Genomic DNA, 21365 nt, shown 5'->3' with positions numbered 1-21365 from the left:
TAATTGTCTAATGAGCTGAAAAGGTCTTTTCAGAAAGGACAATGCTATAACTCTTCAATAGCCATGTCAAGAGCGACTTAATTTATGTAAGTTCTAAACAGGACACTGTCCCAGAAAAAAGGTCAACCCGGGGCGTCGTCATTAAGATCAAAGGAGCCGACGGCAGACATGACACCTCGTGTCGTCATGGCCTTTTGAAGGCGTCGCTACATGAAATTTGATACCGACAGTTTGTATCAAACTATACAATCACTGGTGAATTATTACGAGCAATTGTCTCATCTATAATCAGATAACTATAGCTTGTCCGAAATAAGGGAGCCAACTTTTTTTAAAAGATCCACTTACGAAAACTGAAACAAGAGTGGCAATGAAAAAGCATTGCCATGGCGACGGTGGAAAGGTTACCTTTAATGGATGTTTGTTAATGACAAATAGTTGTATTCTGGTTTACACGAGTCTATATCATATCCGAAATTCATCATAACTCCTGCAATTGCCTTGCCTGATTTGTCTATTTTCTAGATGCGCGTAAAATTACCAGGACGACGGTCGGACTCCACTGTACCAACTACCATGTTCTGTTTGTCATAAAGATGTTCTGCAATTGTCGAAAGTTAACATGATTGAATCTCTTCCTACTATACACTGTACTTGCCCCCCCTCTCACCCAACAATACATATACATCACCCCGACCAATCAAACCACGTGAATCGCATTGTAACTCAGATTCGTATCAGCCATGACTCGACAAATCGCTTTCTAACTTGCGTTAACGACTACATCTGACCAAGCAAACTCGCCAGTGAGATGGTGGAAAGTGTCAGCTTCCAAAAGATGTTTTCAGATTGACAATTTTGGCACTTTGGAAGTGATTGAATCCGCCCGCGATTTAACGTTTAGAAAAAAATAGTAGTTAGGGTAGCGAGTGTAGGAGCCCCGGTAGAAATAGGATGGCACCCAGGCTAATATGCTATAATTAGTACAGTAGAATCCGAACTGCACCACCCATTTGTCAGCGTTTTTGGTGCAATTATCCGGCTGGTGCAATTATGCGAAATGCCCAGCTGGACCGCACCACCATTTGTATTGTAAGTTAGAAACACTAGCACAAAGAAAACAGACGAAATTATGCAGTTATTAACATCATTCACATATACAGTATTCAAGGACATGTACAATAATATTGTAAAGTTTACCAAGATATTGTACAGATTAAACTTAACATGTTTTTTTCCTTGATCTTAGTAGCTAGCGAAACAGTTCTTGCGTTACCATAAATCATAGAACCAGGAAAATATTGAGTTCACTGTTCCAGTTGCAGGGTTTACGAACATGTACTAATATCCTTACATGACTGTTATACATGTGCTTATAATTCCAATAAAGATGTTTAAAACAGCGGCTAGGCACACATGTAGACAGAGAAAATATCCTTGATTCGCACAGCAAAGAAAACACAACTCCGATAGCCCGTGTCATCCTTAACGCGAAATCAAATCCCTGCGAACTTAAATGCATTCACAGTAATAAGACAGTGTACAGGACCTACCGGTAGAGACCAATCTTTTTTGAGTACAGCATGCTGTCCAAAGCGTAATGCTGCCTTTGGTAGGCGTACGTCTCTTAATGGTGCCTACACGCCAGGGACCTCCCATACGATTCCTATCAACGTAACTGTCAATGGTGCCCGCCTTCTTTTGTTACTCAAAACAGTTTTAAATATATTGGTGGTATTGTGCCTTTACACCGGCAGGTATCGGCTCATGTGTACCGCGTTTGTCGATTTTTAGCGCACCTTTTTAGTTAGATTTTTGAAAAAAAATTGGTGCAGTTATCCGGCATTGGTGTCAATGCGCGGTGCAGATATGCGGAGTAACTAACAATGCAGTGAATGGGAACCGGTTTGGGATTTTGGAATTCAGTGCAATTAAATGGAATGTGCGTTCATTCGAGTGACCTTAAACCAAGTTGTGTATCAGGAGCACACCGCTTTCCTATTTTACGTGTCCCAGTTAAATTCCGGGGATCCACCACAAGCCCCGGTTACACATAGCCGAACATGGCTCCCGAACGCTAGCCAACTCGGCTCGGCGGTAGTTCGAGAGCAGTCTGACCAGAATCAGGCCACACTTTGGCGCCGAGCATGCGTCGAATCTGCCCCGAACATGTCCCAATCATCTCCTAACCAATACACGGTGTACCCCCAACCAAACCCCGAATGCTTTCTAACCAACTCCCAACCATCCCTACCTTTAGCCGAATCTCTCCTGACTAATTCCCGACCGGCTGCTAACCCTCTCACGAATGGAACATATTCAGCCACTTTCAAAAGAGGGGTTATTCTCATTTTTAATTAAAATAATCCATTCTGCTATGTTGTTAACATCACCAATAGATCGAATTCGGATCACAGTTAGCTTAAATACGGCTTTTAGCTTTTTTTTCTCTGTTTTTGGTCGTGTGAAGGTCTGGGTGATTCGCCCTGTTCTGGCAGTAGTCAGTTTGGTTGGGAATGAGTTAGCAGAGATTTGTCTACGGCCGTATGGTGAGTCATGGGTAGGTTGGAAACTAGTTGGAAGTAAGTCAGCAGTGGTTCTGGCGTGGTTAAGGATCTAATTTTACTGCTGACTTACTCCCGAACACCACCCGAACACCAGCCGACCGCGCCGAACACCAGCCAATCCATTCCAGTCCCTCCGTCCAGAGCCAAATCTGGAATGTTTTGAAATTTTCAAAACATTCGGCTGGCGCAGCCGAACACTCCAGAATCACTCTAACCATGGTCGGGGGAGAGTCGGGAGGCCATGTTCGGTTATGTGTAACCGGGGCTTAAACTAGATACTAAATATCATAGAAATCCGTCGTTCCTTTCATCAGTTACCTAGTATCATCCTTGGAAGATTTTGACAAGAACGCAGCTCCAGAGCAAGCTGCTAGGAGGCCCACACTTCTTGTTTATTTATATTTGAGTTTGGGTCATTGTTTTGATTCTTCATCATTATGTTTTGGCTAAATATTTCTAGCCTATTACGTTATCGTTATTTCATTTATTATCTAACTCAGGATTTCTGCTTGTTGAATTAGTTATATTCTTAAGTTAATTCCTGTATTATTTGTTATTATTTGAACTTTTATTGTTGCTATGTACTATTATGTAAGGGGTTGAACCCCCCAGGACTCGTTGAAAAACGCCGCCAGGCGATACTGTATTCCTGGATAAATAAATAAACAAACAAACAAACAAACACCTAAAACACTTCCTCGTTACATTACAAGTTATTTGCCACCAAAAAATCAAGATCATGGCACGCCCAGGTCAAATGATACAAAAAACGGAAGTTCTGCTGCAGTACCAAGGTCACATACCAGGCGGCCCCAAATCGACCTTGACATTCGTCTTCCCAACTCCTACCTTCATGCCAGATATCATTGTAATCCATCCGGAGGTTCTTCAGTTATGCTGATTACAAAAATCCGGAAACACAAACAGACAGACAGGCCATGGCCAATAACTATTTTTTTCATGGAAATAATAATTTCAACGTGCTTTATCCGTAGCTTCTTGCATGTCTTGAGTTATGCTGGACAAAATATGTACTAGTATGTGGAAACACAGACAGACATATGCAAACACAACAAAAACAGGTTGGGGGTACGTATGAAAAAACAAAGCAATCCTATAGAGCCTGGATACCGTTATTTGTGTTGACATCTGGCATCCAGCTGGTGGGTGTCACTTCGGATGTCAGGGCGTGACTTTCTAATTCTAGACCGCCCACAGCAGGGCGCAACCAACCGCCGACAGCTGGGCGTAACCGAGAGATGGCCGTAACCAATCACCGACAGCAGGGCGTAATCGACAACAGGGCGCAACCAATCGCCAACTCAGGGCGTACCCACAGCAACGCTAACGAACCGAGCACTGCAAGGCGGAACCAGCAGTATGCAACAGGACAAAGACATGTACAGTCGGACAGTCAAGCACGCTTTTAGGATGCCATTTGACAATTTGTGTAATGTATAAGGATGACGGTGTAAAGAAGTTGGATCCATTGTTCAAAATTCCTCGTCAATTCTTTCGATCTTCAATCAAGAACAAAAAGCAGAGTGCTTAGCAGCTTCGGTACTCAAGAAAGCAAAGAACAGACCACAAAGCGGGCACAAAGCGGGCACCTGCGGCCCCTTGGACTCAACATCGACCTCCGTCCGTCCGGAGCCGAGGAAAAGGCCAGGAAGTTGAAACGACCCACACCTGACGGCCGGAGACTCAGAAAGCGGTCTGACTGAAGGTTGGTAAAGTTTTAGGTCTGAACCTGTTGCACGGCGCATATGTTTCTGTACACATAGACTCTACCGTTTCTATGTTTGAACACCCCGATATTTCGTGGAGTAATTACGGTCTGAATTTATTCTATTGTCGAATACAGTGGTTACAAACGACATGTCTTCTATCGCTCGTTCTCATTTGAATGTACACATTTTGTAACTTCCGTTGCAGTTTGAAGTAAGACGTTTCTGACATTAAGATATGCCACATATAATATGCGAAACTGTAATTTTTGAAAGCAAAAAAAAGTTTTCAGTCGTCAAAAAAGAATGACAGGTTGGCACCCTATATGTGCAAATCTGAATGTCAGAAACGCCTTACTTCAAACGGTAACGGAGGTTACAAAATGCGTACATTTAAATGACAACGAGCGCTAGATGTCATGGACACTGCCTGATGGAAAACTGTTTTGGAATTGTAGCATCGCTGGCCAGCCATATACCTGATCATGACTTCGTTTAGATTTTACCCTGTTAGATTTTACTTACCTACCCAGAAATGGCATTGTGGCCTGTCGTTTAATTTGTGCAAACTCCTTTGCACGGGTTGAGAGAGAGGTGATAAGTACCCTAGTCTTTTCGACATTCAAATATTTCTTGCAAACTTACAAATTCATAAATATCCTGTTAAGCTCAGCCGTCACAAATATCCTTGAGTTACAGATTTTTTCATTTATGTGCATTGATTTTAAATGAAAGTTGCAGAAATTTTGTTTATGTATTTGTGTTAGTGGAGAAGACCACGTATAATGACAAACTTCTAGCAAACAAAGTCTCCACATGTCCAGTATGAAGGACGTCTCTAGCCTTTGGATCGGAAATGCTTTCAAGTGTACAGTTGAACAACGTAACCGTAGAGAGTATCAAATAGACATGTGCCATCTTCCATTTTCCAAAGAATATTATAGGAATATTAATCCCTTGCATGTTCTGACAACCAATAGTTAGTTGCATGTCATGTATGAAACTTCTGTACAACCAAAACAGAGAGAAATTCATCAGCTTTTTTTTCCAGCTAGGAGTTACGAGATAATACGGATGGGAGGATGAAGGAAGTCTTGAGCAACCAGACCGGACAACGTACCAGGAGGACAAGTTACATGCATATGGGGGCTGTTCAAACAGTTTAGTTTGTAGTCTTATCAGCAAAAAGGGAATGTAACATACTGTTCTCTCTTATGTCAGAAACAGAGAAGCATGATTATCTACATGTAAAACATCAATAGCGACAGCCACTTTCTGTGTCTCAAATAAGCAAGTTCTCCAAACCATGTATTTTACATACAAAGCAACAAAGGCGGCCCTTTTCAGTCCAAATACCACACACCCCTTTTCAGTCCAAATACTTCACAGTCTGACTCTAGGGCTACTCCAAAACAATCCACTGGGGTAATGCATTCGTGATTTCTTTTAAAATTCCATCAAAGTGATTGTAGTACTGTTAGTAATAAATGCATCCACTCCTCGGTAAGTTTTCAAATCAAATATTGTCATGATATTCGATCTGACTTTGTTAAGGTTGTACTCAGGGATATTAGAGCGCCCCACAAGAACAGAAAGGGGAAGGCTTAGCAGGTTCGGTACTCAAGAAAGCGAAGAATAGACCACAAAGCGGGCACCTCCGGCCCCATGGACCTCCGCCCGTCCGGAGCCGAGGAAAAGGCCAGGAAGTTGAAACGACACCACGCCTTCCCTCTGACGGAGATTCAGATAGCGGTCTGAAGGTCAGTAAAGTTTAAGGTCTGAACCTGTTGCACGGCGCATATGTTTCTGTACACATAGACTCTGCCGTTTCTATGTTTGATCACCCCGATATTTCGTGGAGTAATTCATTTATTCTATTGTCGAACACAGTGGTTACTAACGACATGTCCTCTATATGTCATGCACACTGTCTGATGGAAAACTGATTTGGAAATGTAGCACCCCTGGCCAGCCATATACCTGATCATGATTTCGTTTAGATTTTACCGTGTTATATTTAACTTACCCAGAAATGGTTTTGTGGCCTGTCGTTTAATTTGTAGGTGTAAGTAGGTGTGGAGAGAGATGATAAGTACCGTAATCTTTTCGACATTGCAATATTTCTTGCAAAGTTACAAATTCATAAATATCCTGTTAAGCTCAGCCGACACAAATATCCCTGAGTTACAGATTTTCCCAACAGTTCAGTTACCCATCAATGTGAGTGAGTAAGTGAGTGAGTGAGTGAGTGAGTGAATGAATGTGCATTGACTTTAAATCAAAGTTGCAGAAATTATGTTTATGTATTTGTGTTAGTCGATAAGACCACGTATAATGAGAAACTTCTAGCAGACAAATGAATTCTCTACATGTCCAGTATAAAGGACGTCTCTAGCCTTTGGATCGGACTTGAATGCTTTCAAATGTAGAGTTGAACAACGTAACCGTAGAGAGTATCAGATAGACATGTGCCATCTTCCATTTTCCACCGAATATCATAGGAATATTAATCCCTTACACGTTCTGACAACCAATAGTTAGTTGTATGTAATGTATGAAACTGCTGTACAACCAAAGTTGAGAGTAATTCATCAGCTTTTTTTTCAGGAGATGATACGGATGGGAGGATGAAGGAAGGCTGGAGCAACCAGACCAGGCAACGTACCAGGAGGACAAGTTACATGGAGGCTTTTCAAACACTTAAGTTTAGTCTTATCAGCAAAAAGGGAATGTAACATACTGTTCTCTCTTATCAGAAACAGGATAACATATCTACATGTAAAACATCAAAAGCGACAGCCATTTTCTGTGCCTCAAATAGCAAGTTCCCCTAACCATGCCTGATACCACAAATCAACACCCCCACCCCTTCATTCCATATCAAGCCATGCAAGTGTCTCCTCAAGACGTTCTGTGTCTGGTTGTGCCTCAAAACTGTGCACCTGCTAACATTGTCACTGTGCATAATTATATCTTTTGTATATATCATTGTGTTGTATCCTTGTGTATACCCAAAACCGCCCTGAAATACAATGCCGAACCACTAAGACAGCAAACTTGGTAATACAAAAGAAATTGTGAAGTTTCACCCAACTTTGTGTTATATATTTTGTATTCCATCTGACTTTGTAACGATGTGCAGGACAATATAGGAGCCCCAATTGTATTCGTATTACTGTTCACGTTTCTATCTTGTATAACATTATGATATTTAGAACTTACAGTTTGATCAAAAGATCATGAATGCACTTTGATACGAATGACGTAAGTACGATACTAGCAAAAAAAAATTGAGCACCTCTTAACTCTGTACCCAATGATATCTTTTGTCTATATCATTGTAGTGTTTCCATGTGTATACTCAAAGTCTCCCTAAAGTGCAATGCCGACCCACTACGGCAACTAACTTGTTAATCCAAAACAAATACAATGTGGTAAAGTTTCACCCAGTTATCTGTTATTTTGTAATTTATCTGCCTTTGGAACGATGTACAGATCAATATAAGAGTCCCCTATTCCATCCATAGTACAGTTATCGATTCTATCTCGTAAAACATTGACATGTCCGTATCTGTGCCGGGTCTTAAGGGGTGGAATATTCAACATTGCTTCAAAACAAATTGATATGTTTTTATCATGTTCATAGAATAAAAATATAACCACACTATGGCTGTCCTTTTTTTTCGAAACGTAGATCATTACAACTATCCCAAAACTGATGACATATACGCTACTTGCAAATGAGTCACTCATTCAAACAACAAAAGTTTTTTAAAACATCAAGCTATCCGTATTTTCATTTATTCTAATTGCATCTAATCAACCAAAAATATGTGCAACATATTATTCGCCCTTGTTACATACAAAACATCTTTATATATACATGTATAGATCATTACAATAAACGCTATAATAAACAACCGTAATTACTACCCGATTAAATCAAAGACATACAATTTGACAAATCCATGACAAAACATTCCATCAAACTATTTGCCAACCCCGTTACTTCCAATTCAACAGAGGGACAGGCCACTTCAAAACAAATTCCCCAGGGAATAACGAACACATTCCAAACATGCCTGAACAATTCTGGGAATTCTTACAAATCGGGCGTAAAGTATACTATTAGGCTCGCCCCTGAGGCGTCGCCAAAAAAATCTATACCAGTAACTGTGTGTGGAATACGTAACCACCATTAACATTAATATTAATCCGTCGGGTTACATAAATCCGCCACGTTGATGATAAACGGTGGGTTTGAGACCTCTCTAGTGTAGCACCCCCAGTTATGCATGTATATGTCAGTGTACGTACAGATTACGTAGAAATGCAATGCCCCCCTCCTTTATGTCGACCTATAGAATGGTAACATACAAACACACATATTTCTAAAGTGGCCTGTCATTTGATGATGAATGCATCTATAATCAGGAATCTTTGATGTCTGTAATTAAGAACCCCAGACCATACAATATGAACGACCGCGTATGACCTGGCCTTGTGTCCCGTTTTTAATTGGGGTATAACAAACCCCCCCCAAAAAGAAGGAAGACTAGACAAGAGAAACGAACTCCATGCTTTCAAAAACTATTTCCATTTCTGTTGTTGTTAGACAAAGGAAGGCAGACAAAAACAATGATGTGTCAAGCTACCCACGATAGGTTATTTGTCCGCGTGCTCCAACAAACCCACCTTGTGTCCTTCTTTACGCCATATATATAAGACAACTGATCGTCCGATCACAGTACCGACCATTGGGTACTATGAATCTTGAAATGTTCGCGGTGGTTTTATTTTTGAGGTGGTTCCTGAGACCACAAATATGTGTTTCCATTGTATTACCAATAAACTTTAAAAAACGCAAAAAAAACCTAATTACTCTTAGTCTGGAGTCCAGCCTTGTTAGCTTTAGTCAGCTCCCAACGTCGCTACCTAGCTAACAATGCTGAAATCCAGGCTACATTTCCCTCCCTACCGCGAATTTAAGTCCCCGCGAAAACACATAACGTTACATGCAATTGAACTGTACGGGTTCGCAGCCGCCAGCCGGTCTTCTGTATCGAACTCCATGCGGAATTAGAGTGAAGTGCACTTTTTAGTTTCGGATGGCAAGAATATCACACAAAGTAGAAAGCGATATTGTAGAAAAACAATCCAGTCAGGGATAGGCCGTAGGAATAATTATCTGAAACGCATTATTTTTACATCATAGAAAAGCTTCATGTATTTGTAAAGGTTATCAAAAAAGTTGTTTTGAAAAGAATAGAATACGTATTCCCATCTTGTCCTTTTAATATGTCGACTCTGATGTCGACCTATAGAACGGTGATATACAACCGCCCGTATTACCGATATCGCGATATGACCTTTCTGTCATTTGATGATTAATGCAACAAGTGATATTAATCTTTGATGTCTGTAACGTTAATTGAGAAACCTGATATTCCACCACAGAACATATGACATAAACGGCCAGTAATCCCTACATAAGCTGTTAACTTGTGTCCCTCTTTGTACCATCGGGCAACACAAGAAAACTCCGAGCGAATCATTCGGTAGCAGCATCGTTATATATAGGCAAAGATAGTGTCTAGTAGGCCACCGGTGTCAAGCCAAATTTCTGAGCTTGCCAAATACGTGAGAGGTCAGCTACTGCACCACGGGAAAATCAAAGCGGTCGTCTGCAACTAGTGGCCAGCGGTCGTGCTGGATTTTATTGTTAAAAACCATGCATAAAAAGTTTGATTTTATTAGAATTGCAACAGTGCAATACACGTGAGACACAGGCAGTTATTGCTGGTGACATGACCCACACACATAATATACCCGTTTTTACACTTGGGTGGAGTGAGGAAAGTCGTGCAAAGTGCCTTCTTCCCAAGGGCACAAGATCGGTGGCGATTTTTCGAACACGGGAAAAATCTCGATGTAACGATGAAAAGGACAGCATATCTTATAATACATGTACAGTGCATGACCGTTGTTAACTATTTAGGCGAACTATAAGTTCGGATCATCTACTCTAATTACAAAAGAATATGTCTAAAACAGCAGATAAACGCTAGTAAAATATTTCACTCACATTTATTAAACTTGACTGTCAAGTACAGGCTGCATTATGAAAGAATTTTTTGTTGTTCTGTATTACATTGTGTGGCAAACTGAGAAACATATTTACCACTAAGTCATACCAGGGTATGAAATGACCAATTTCGTTGAGAAAAGTAATGCTAACAATGTATGTCTCTCCTATCAAAGTTATGTACATGGAATATTTTGGATGTGGTATATAAAGGTATTGAAAACTATATCAAATAGAATTACAATGTCCGTCGGATAACATTTAAGTGTACCTACAAGTGTGAAGTCAAGGTTGTTACTGTGTATGTTGCTGATATGGAGACTATGTGGACAGATTGTTGAGGTTCACACTCATAGGTACACACAAAAAGGGGCAGCGACTGGGGTTACCTGGCAACCAGACTGGTTGTCAGTCACCATGGCAACCTCCGACACAACAGAAAACATGTCCTCCATCTTGTAATGCCAAGTCAGACGATGTAAGACCTGTTCTCTGTCATGTCAGAGGTTGCCGTTGTTGCTGCCCCTGGCGGCTTTTTCTCCGTGCTTACCAAACTTTTGTAACCCATCCGCAATGGTACAAAGACTTGGTAAACCCATGAGAAGAAACCAACAGGAGCAGCCGATGTAGGTGAAACAAACTTTATCAATAATCACAGCACTGAACGACTGCTTCTTGTACATAGATGCCTGCAGCAGTTTTCTCTTAGGGGTTGCCTTCTGAACTCCTTTCCCATGGTGCCCTGCTCCAGCTATGGTGTACACAGGCAATGACTTTTCCTGAAAAATGACAAATAGTGGTGGGTTAGGTATGCAGCTGGTACTGTATAGTGGTTAGATTCTTCAATTCTCTTAGAAGGTGTGGTTATGAGTAATATGATGTAAAAGTGGTTGAAGTTGTCTTTAGATATGTATTAACCTTCAGCACACTGAAGTAGCCATTTGGCATCTCATTCTGTATCGGTTACAGAGTGAGGCAGCAGGGAGAGGGTTAAAACTTACCGAACGATTCTCATCATCCAAAACAATCCTTTCCTTGCTGTCACCGCGGCTACCAATCAGAGGACGACTTGGGGAGCGAGCGTCGTGATCTGGCCTGTAATGTCGATCGAACCTCGACAGTCTGGTACTGAACTGCAAACCATTATATGACAAAACTTTGTCAGATTGAATGCATTGTTGCATGTATAGACTAAGACTAGCATTAGAATTCATTTCTACACTACAAAGAAGTAGGAAGCACTGGAAAATTTGAATATCTGTTGTCTACATCACATATTTTCTCTACAATTGTTGGTCTATAATCTTTTGACTTGACTGAAAAAAAAGATACACACATGGCTAAGCTAATTTTGCAGATAAGAGCAAGTATCAACTTCAGGATACAAAAGTTAATATTTCCATGTGTGGGTAAAAACATATCTCCGGCATTGGTGATTGGGTTCAGAATTGAGAAAGTTTTCAATACCATAACCTACACTTTGTGATAGGAGATACACATTCATTGCAGTTTGAAGGGAAGGAGTGTAATTGAAATTTAAAATGTTCTAGAACGATTGCTAGGCTTCCTCTTCCATGATCAAAATATACCTAGATCTGGTGTTTACAAATCAATCAAAGAAACAAACAATACAAATACAAAATGGAATCAAACGTTGCTAATAGTACATATGAGAATAATAATTTGTCTTGTCACCGAGGCGTCGCCAAAAAGCCATTTTACCTCATCATGTCCTAGAAGCTGCAGTTGTTCGTCCAGATCACTCTCTGACATGTAGATGGTCTGACCGTCTCCCCACCACCTCTGACTCTCCGGGACATGTTCTTGGCTGTCAGGGTGATCCTTCTCAAACTGCGCAGACATTAGTTCTCCGTTATTCTGTGGCGTGTGGCTGGTCTCCTTGTGGTGGTGGTTAACTCCCTTTGGTTTCTGAAGAATCTCTCCAGAAACCAAACTCTCCAGAAACTCTTCAATGCTCCAAGCACTGACGCACGGGAAGTTCCACTTTCCTGTCTCCATGTCGTTGTGCTCTGGGACTTCTTCTCCATTTACGCACATTTTGTCTTCACATTCTTGAGCCTCTACTGAAGCAATCTCCTCATTATGGTCACAGAGGCCGTCAATGTACTTTCGTAAGATAAAGTCAGGCCCGTATCCATCGTCTGTCGGCAGTACACATGCCCACTCCTCCTCTGTCAGGTACAGGTCGACGGTAAGACCGTTACTAGCCCCGCCCTCTACAAACCGTTCCGTACCGTTACTATCGGTGTAGTATACAGCATCTTGTCCACGGACATGATACTTGCCGTCCTGAAATAAGATAGGTTGTTTTAGCTATAAATTATGATAATGTAAGGATCCAATCATGGTAGTCAAAGACGATAGGAGACGAATGTGACGGGAAGAAGGTCTATAATCAGGAACACAACATAGAACAAAGAATCTCTCTCTTCTTGGGTCGTACCACTCTCCGCCCGGGGGGTGGCGGCTTCAACTATTCGAACTTTACACTCTTCCCCCCTATCTAAAATAAAATTCTCCTGAATTTCAAACAAGTTATGTGTATCTTCAACATCCTGTATCTTTGTTTTAAACATAACCAACGTTAATAACAGCTAACGACTTCTCTTTCTTTAACATCCTGTATCTTTGTTTTAAACATTGCCAACGTTAATAACAGCTAACGACTTCTCTTTCTTTAACATCCTGTATCTTTGTTTTAAACATAACCATCGTTAATAACAGCTAACGACTTCTTTTTCTTTGGCATGACTACTATGCGTGGCCAACATAATTCCGTGACAAACAGTTCTAACTGTATTCTAGCAGGTATAGAATTTGACATGGAATGTTCTGGTATCTAACACAGGTTGCTTCGTGAACTCAAGTCCCAGTGTTGTAAGTCCTAGCATCTGGCCGACGAGAATACCTCTGACATAGTCCAGGTTAAGCGGCGGCCTTTAGTCCATAACACAGTCAGCGAACCTTGATGGTCTGGTTACTCGGCGGCCATGCCGTGTGGTGTGCTGATTAGTGTCTCCTACAGAAGTCGCCTGTTGAGGAGCTTGGTCCTCAAAGCTGTCGCACGCCAGTTGTGACGTCGGCGCGTCGCCGGTGGGCACCGGCTGACGATCCCGATGCTGTGCCACGGTTGGCAGTGTGTAGCAAGGCTTCAGTCTGTTATAATGCACTATTTTCCTGCGGTTGCTTCGAGCGTCCTTGATCCTGTATGTAACCCCCGGTTCTCCATCGGAGTGTAGTCGTTCCATGACTACAAATGGACCTTTCCAACGGGGTTTGAGTTTTCGGCGTAGCGCCGTAGGATCGTTGACCCACACCTTGTCGCCTGTCTTGTATGGCCTGTGGGACGTAGTGGAGTCGTATGCAGCTTTCTGGCGACTGCTTGCTCGTTGCATGTTTTGTCTTGCGTGAGCGAAGGCTGTGCGAAGACTGCTTGTCAGAGTTTTGACGTACGACCTTGCCGTGGTTGTGGGCGGCGCTCCCGGTGGGGTTGTGCCAAATATCACATCAGCGGGAAGGTTAGCCTCCCTTCCATGGGCGAGGAGGAAGGGCGTGTAGCCGGTGGAGGCGTGCACAGATGTGTTATATGCCAGTAGAACATGAGAGAGATGGTCGTCCCAGTCGTCGCCCATAGGCGATACATACTTCGAGAGCATTGCTTTCAACGTTCGATTGAAGCGCTCCACTAGTCCATCCCCTTGGGGATGGTAGGGCGTTGTGCGGCTTTTGGCGATACCCAGTGCAGCGTACAGTTCTTTCATTAAATCTGCCTCGAACTGACGACCTTGGTCGGAGTGCAGAGAGGACGGGACACCATGTTCTCTGATGTAGTGGGTAAAGAGGACTTGAGCCACTGTAGGGGCATCTTGGCGCGGAATAGCATAGGCGTTAGCATATTTAGTGAAGAAGTCCTGTAACACTAGGCAGTACCGATTTCCCTTTTTTGATTTCGGAAGTTCGGTCAAGTCCATGGCCACCTTCTTGAACGGGCCATCGGCCCGAATGGGTTTCAGAGGTGCTCGAGCTGAGGGTGTCGGTGCTGTCCTTGTGGCACAATGTTGGCAGGCGCGACACCACCTCTTGACGTCTTGGTTCATGCCCGGCCAGTAGAAGCGTATATATACCCTTCTCAGTGTTTTTGTGATTCCCAAGTGTCCCGAGCAAGAGCCATTGTGTAGTTCTTGCAGAATGGCGGGCCTTAGGCTTGCAGGTGCCACCCGTTGATAGATCACGTGGCAATTTGCGTTGGGTTTCCACCGTCGGTACAGGACACCGCGTTTGACCACGAGTGAATGGTACTGGTCCCACAAGGCTTTCAGAGATCGGCCTCGTCGACTGATGGTGTGCCATGGGGGCCTGCCCTGGCGTTGTCTCTTCCATTGTATGATTTCTGAAATATCCTGATCCGCCTCTTGTGCCTGTTGTACCTTATGAGGTAACGAGTGTCCGTCGGGGGAATCCGTCGGCGGGGGCAGCAGTTGGCCATCCGGCGGATCGTCAAGTGGCACTGTTGGCTGTTCGGCCGAAGGATCGTGGGGTAGGGTCGGTGGTTGGTCGACAGCGGCCACTGACGCTGGCAGGCGCGATGGAGCATCGGCACGGGGTAACAAGTGTTCATCTGGGGGATCAGTTGGCGGGGGCGGCAGTTGACCATCAGGAGGGTTGTCAAGTGGCGCTGTTGGCTGTTCAGCTGTAGGATCTTGGGGTACGGTCAGTGGTTGGTCGACAGTAGCCACTGACGCGGGCAGGCGCGAGAGAGCATCGGCGTTGCTGTTGGCTTTTCCCGCACGGTAGGTAAGGTCGAACTCGTATGTAGACAGTTCCACGGCCCATCTAGAACGCCGTCCTGTTGGATCGTGCGTAGTGAGCTTGTTGGACCACCCGAGTAAGGGCTTGTGGTCAGTCATGACAGTAAAGCGCCGTCCCGCGAGGTAGGTGCGGAAGTGACGGATGCTCCACACGACGGCCCACATCTCCCGGTCGAACGTAGCCCATCGCCTCCCTTGTGCAGTGAGCGTACAACTGGCGTATGCGACCACTTGTTCGCCATGGTCGGAGGTCTGGGATAGCACTGCTCCAACTGCGGAATCCGACGCATCAGTGTGTAGCGTAAATGGTCGGCTGAAATCTGGGTATGCCAAGATCGGTGGAGACGTCAACGCTTCTCGTAGGGTCTCGAAGGCTGCCTGACAATCTGGAGACCAGGAAAAGGATGAGCCCTTTCTTGTCAAGACGTGCAGAGGCTCGGCAATCTTGGCGAAGTGGCGTACGAATTTCCGATAGTAGGACGCCAGCCCTAAGAAGGATCTTACGTGAGCGATTGAGGTAGGGGTAGGCCAATTGCGGACTTTGTCTGTGTTGGTTGGATCGGGTTGGACGCCATGTCGGGAAACCACGTGGCCAAGGAAGTGGACTTTTGGCTGCGCAAACTTGCACTTCTCGGCGTTGAGTTTCAAGTTGGCAGAGCGGAATCGGGAAAGAACTTCCTCCAGGACCGTGAGATGATCCTCGAATGTGCGTGAAAAGAGGATAATGTCATCAAGGTAGGCTAGACATGACCTCCAGTCTAATCCCGCCAGGAGGAGTTCCATTAACCGCTGAAATGTCGACGGCGCATTCGTGAGGCCGAACGCCATGACTGTGAATTGGTACAGGCCACGGCCAGTGGTGAAGGCCGTCTTCTCACGATCGTCCGGATGGACGGGGACCTGCCAGTACCCGGCCGTCATGTCCAATGTTGTGAAGTATGCTGAGCCCGACAGGGCATCGATGGTGTCGTCCGTCCGGGGTAGGGGATGAGCATCCTTGACAGTTGCGTGGTTCAATTTTCGATAGTCGACACAGAAGCGATGGGTGCCATTTTTCTTTCGGACCAGGACTACGGGTGCGGCCCATGGGCTCTGACTGGGCTCTACCACACCCGCATCCAGCATCTCTGCGACTTGGCGTTGTACCTCGGCCTGGCGGTGGATGGGCATTCTGTGTGGTCGTTGTTTAATTGGCCGGTCATCATGGGTAAGTATGCGGTGTTGAGCGAGGGACGTGCGACCTCTGTCCCCTGGATGACGACTGAAAACGTCAGAATAACGCTGGAGGAGGTCAGAGAGTTGGCACGCCTCATCCGGGGAAAGGTGGGTGGTGTCGACACTGGGAGGAGTGGCGCTGGCCAAAGGATCTTGTTCGGCGATGTCATCATCGTCTAATGGCAGGAAGGATCCCAGTGGCATGGCTGCTTTCAGCGTGACAGGTTCATCTGATGTGTTGGTCACCTCACAAACGGTTTCAGAGTTGTTGACTGTGGCGACCGTTCTGGCAATGGCGAACCCTTTGTCGGTGTAGGGGCGTGGCTCCAATAAACCAGCGTAGTCATTAGGGATGGGGCGTGTCGCCATTCCGGGTGTAAGGCGGACCGGTATCGCCATGACGGAATGCGGGGGCACTAAGGTGGTGCGACATACAGCGGCATGGCAAACTGTGGGAAGCAGCTGAGATGACGTTAGGAGTGGTAGGGGTTGTCCTCCGATAGTCAGTGTACCCCTGCCAGCATCAAGGATGACCTGTTGGGAAACGCAGAAGTCCCAACCGAGGAGGGCAGGTTGATCTGCATCACGGACGACATGGACGGGATGGGTTGCTTCACGGTCGCCCAGGTGGATGTGTAGGTCAATAACCCCAATAGTGTCCAACACTTGACCGGTGACTGACCGTGCCGGAGTAAATTGCTTCATCAGGGGACGACACCGCAGATGGGGGATGGAGTTATACAATTGTTCGCTAATGAGGGAAATGGCTGATCCTGTGTCAATAAGTGTGTTCGTGGCTGACCCCTCCAAGATGGCGGAAATGTGGGATGTGGGCGGGAATCGGTGGGAGGGGTGCTGTGACGGGGCCTGCGGTTGGTCTACTGATGCCCGGCCCGCGGCATCAGAGGAAGGTCGTTTCCCTGGTCAGCAAAACGGACTGATCTGGAAGGTGAGCGGGAGTGGTTGCGGTCTGAAGACGGCTGGCGGTATGGAGAGCGAGACCGCGAGTCAGTGGAGTGATGGTACGGGGAGTTGGGGCGGTCTGAAGACGACTGGTGGTATGGAGAGCGAGACCGCGAGCCAGTGGAGTGACGGTACGGGGAGTTGTGGCGGACATTGTCCGATGGGTGAGATGGGGAACGGGCACGAGTGTCGGTAGTTCCGCGGTATGGTGAACGCGAACGGCTGTTGGCGAAGGAACCGTTACGGTACGGTGAGCGGGAACGATCGGCAGGCGGTTGGCGGAAAGGTGAGGTGGAACCGGAGCGGGCTTCGTAGTAGGGCCTGGGTGCTGGGGACAGATGCTGGCTTCGGAACAGGTTGGTGAGGATAGAGACCTGCTCGGTCAGGTTGGCCACGGCTGTGTGCAAATCGTCTCGCTGGACGGCATTCACCGGTTGCTCTAGAGTTTCCCGCGGGGCAGAGGCGGCCACTGCTTGCTCGTAGAGGGTGGCAATCTCTGCAGCCTCTTCGATGGTGGCAGGGTTTCGCTCCATCACTCGGAGGCGCGTGGCAGCATCAATGCCTTGTGTAAAGTATTGGAGGGCAACCCCCTTGATGGCTGGCTCGTTGTAGCGTTTTGACGCGTTTTGATGCGTTGTAGCGTATGCACGCCGGACCAGTTCTTCTAGTTCTGCTGCGAATACGATGAATGACTCACCAGGTTGGCGTTTCCGTTGCGCTAGGGATTGTTGGAAACTGAAGGTAAACCTGTCTTGCGAAAAGGCATGTGACAGCATCCCGAGGAGGTTGGTGTAATCGCGGCGGATGTCCTGCTGGAGGCTCTGGAAGTATGTTAATGCAGGCCCATCCAGGAAGGTGGGGAGGATACGTGCTCGTACGTCAGGGGTGTACTGATGGGCGTCTGCGTAAACCTCAAATTTGCCAAGCCAGACATGGAAGTCTTCCTCCCCCTTGCCAAGGAAGTGCGCTGGTAGGTGCGTTTTGAGGTGTAGTGGGGTAGCTGGAACCGGCCCGGAACCTGTGGTGCGGGTGGTGGCGGTTGTTTCCATGTAGCACCTGACGACATACCGGGTGGTGGTAGCTGGTATGTAGCACTTGCGGACGTACCGGGTGGTGGTGATGGTTGTTTCCATGTAGCACCTGACGACATACCGGGTGGTGGTAGCTGGTATGTAACACCTGCGGACGTACCGGGTGGTGGTGGTGGTTTGACTGTGGCACCTGGAGCTGTACCGGGTGTTGGAAGTCGGTGTGTAGCACCTACCAAAGTACCGGGTGGTGGTGGTTGGTATGTAGCACCTGCCGAAGTACCAGGTGGTGGTGGTTGGTATGTAGTACCTGCCAAAGTACCGGGTGGTGGTGGTTGGTAGAATGTGGCACTTGGAGATGTACTAGGTGGTGGTAGTAGGTATGTAGTATCTGAAGACCTATCAGGTGGTGGTGGTTGTTTGACTGTAGCACCTGAAGGCGTAGGAGCGGTTAAAGCTGGTCCGGGGAACCGCTGTATGAGACCCGCCTGAGTAGGCGAAGCCACTAGAGGTGTACGTGAGTTTGTCGATAACATCGGGTTATAATGAGGAAACGAAACTTCAGAGTCAATGAAAAATTCCCCCGGATTGTTAGTCGATGTCATACGACGAGATAGCCCAAGCTACGGACGAACGGGAATGTGGCAGTAGCCTACCTTCTGCTGGGAGGCGTACAGGTTTCAGAACAGAACACACGTGGTCCGGGGGGGAGGGGGGCATCGGCCGGACGGAGCTGCGGGAAGCGATTTTTCCGGCAGGGACGAGTAAGATTAGTGGTGCATCGACGGAGGAGGTTCGAACACCGCTGCCATCAGTGTAAGGATCCAATCATGGTAGTCAAAGACGATAGGAGACGAATGTGACGGGAAGAAGGTCTATAATCAGGAACACAACATAGAACAAAGAATCTCTCTCTTCTTGGGTCGTACCACTCTCCGCCCGGGGGGTGGCGGCTTCAACTATTCGAACTTTACAATAATGTAAGGTTCTAAATGAAGGGAGGAAAAATTAGAAGTATTTTTGGGAGGTGGGATCTTTTTCAAAAGAGTTTCAATGTTACCTTAGGATACCTTAGGACGACTCGGTGTAGAAGGCTTCTTCTTGCCTGTTAGACACCAGGCATCATGTTACACACTATGATCACACATAAAGTCGTAAACTCAAGAAAGCGACACAATCTAAACGGTAAAATCCGTTCCCAGTTCAGAAGTAAACCCCGTAGCGTAGACGGTTGTAGGTACAGAGGGCAACTCGGTGGGCTGACGTTCCTTGTCCACGAGTCCTGATGAATATGCTGAAAATAAACGTCTTTTAGGCCAGTAGTTCGACAAAACTTCGACCCCTAACCCATTCACAGTACAATATAGCTAGTCATAGAACTTACCAAGGTCAAAAAGGACACTTGCATGAGGCGACTCTGACATCTGATTATAGTTTGCGGAAGCTTGCATCGTCTCTTTGAAAACTTCTGACATCTTCCCGTCACGAGAGCCAAGCATAGACTGACCAGGGCAACTTGACCTTGTTGTCAACAAAATCACAAAAGTTGTGCTTCCCTCGTCACTATGGAAACAGCGTGGCAACCAATGAGATACAAGATGGTTTGTCTACAGTTGGCCAATCACAGCAACGCTAACTGCAGCCCTTGGTATAGGCCAATCAGAGGCGTGGTAACATGACAATTGGACCATTCCATCCAGAACAGGGGGAGGCATTTTCAAAATGAAAACCAATATTAGTACGATGATACAAGTTTTAGGGACATGTATGTTGCAATTTATGTGGCTGATTGAATTCGACGAAATACCACAGTTACTATAGTTTTTTTTTCATTCCTTTTTTCTTAATTGAACATCGACTTTGATGTTAGTAATACACAATTTGTATTGTAATAAGGACAATTGACTTTAAACGATACACTGTAACGTAAACGTTAAAATGGACAAATGTAACGTTATATTGCTATTAGATCACAAGAAAACAGAGTCCTTTGGCTTATGCTGACACTCTCATCTGCTCACAGAATTCACAAAAGACCATGAAGACACAGTACCACAACTTCATAACGTTACGTTGATTATACAGCAAAACAACATAAGATCTACAAAATCGTTACATGTACCAACGATTGAGGGTAACCCTGCTTTACTGGGGTTCAGATGTCTTGATCCAAATGATTACTAGTTATCTTTCCTTGGTGCTGAAAAACCTGGCCTGAACCTAACAAACATTAACGTTCCTTTGCTGTTGCGGTTTTATTTTCATACCATGAAGCACTCCTGAAAATCGTCATGTTGCTGTCGGTTGCCTTGTCCGGGGTTTTGAACTACTTCCATCATGTCCATGGGTTTGCCAGACGTCCAGACGGGCTTGCAAGGCACACACCAGTCCTTGCACACACCAACACATGCCCTGCCCCTATCACGAGCGACATCTAGCGGACGTAACGTTAACGTTATATGTAACTAGGAAGACCGTAGTTGCACAGCCAATTCAGAAGAAAGGGCTAAGCACTTATAAGAGAAAACGTATACAATAACACAAATATGCTGCTGAAGAAATGGCAATTCTACGTTTGGAAATTGGCTTCTCAGAAAATGATCATCTATCTTATTGTGCAATACAGGCAATTGTTACTCTCCAAGCAGAGGTTGGGGGGAAAGATTGTGACCTTCTTATCATATGCCACGTTTTCTTTCCTGTTATTGGGGCCGACAGAAAGAAACAATATCTTCCACACCAACTTCTGTTCCGAGACTAACAGGCAATGTAGTTTTTCCTTGGCCTTATCTGGGCTTAGTAGATAACGTACATATTCAATGAAGTCTTCCATTTATTTGCAGTAATCTAGGAGGACCTAAGAGGCCTAGTAAGTTTTCCGTCTTGATCTAAGAGTGGATTGTTGATATTGTTGTCCCTACCAAAAGTCTACCTTCAATATTTCGTTGTTC

General features: G+C 45.3%; 1 protein-coding gene and 1 long non-coding RNA gene across 2 annotated transcripts; one reads left to right on the top strand and one right to left on the bottom strand.

The window, feature by feature from the left end:
• The first annotated feature begins 356 nt into the window (after window positions 1-356).
• On the top strand, window positions 357-7958 carry LOC136440036 (uncharacterized). The gene is made up of 2 exons (XR_010756614.1): window positions 357-4293; window positions 5346-7958. It is a non-coding gene; the product is annotated as an uncharacterized lncRNA (long non-coding RNA).
• Window positions 7959-10362: 2404 nt separating this feature from the next.
• LOC136440029 (uncharacterized) lies at window positions 10363-19977 on the bottom strand. Its single transcript, XM_066435792.1, has 4 exons — window positions 19799-19977; window positions 12102-12689; window positions 11381-11512; window positions 10363-11158 (listed from the first exon to the last, which is right to left on the bottom strand). Exons 1-4 carry the CDS (start codon window positions 19820-19822, stop codon window positions 10880-10882), a joined length of 1023 nt encoding a protein of 340 aa, XP_066291889.1. The 5' UTR covers window positions 19823-19977; the 3' UTR covers window positions 10363-10879.
• Between the last annotated feature and the right edge of the window lie 1388 nt (window positions 19978-21365).

This window comes from Branchiostoma lanceolatum, chromosome 1, assembly GCF_035083965.1.
Source record: "Branchiostoma lanceolatum isolate klBraLanc5 chromosome 1, klBraLanc5.hap2, whole genome shotgun sequence".
In the NCBI taxonomy this organism is placed as follows: domain Eukaryota; kingdom Metazoa; phylum Chordata; class Leptocardii; order Amphioxiformes; family Branchiostomatidae; genus Branchiostoma; species Branchiostoma lanceolatum.
This window is presented reverse-complemented; position numbering and strand designations above follow the sequence as displayed.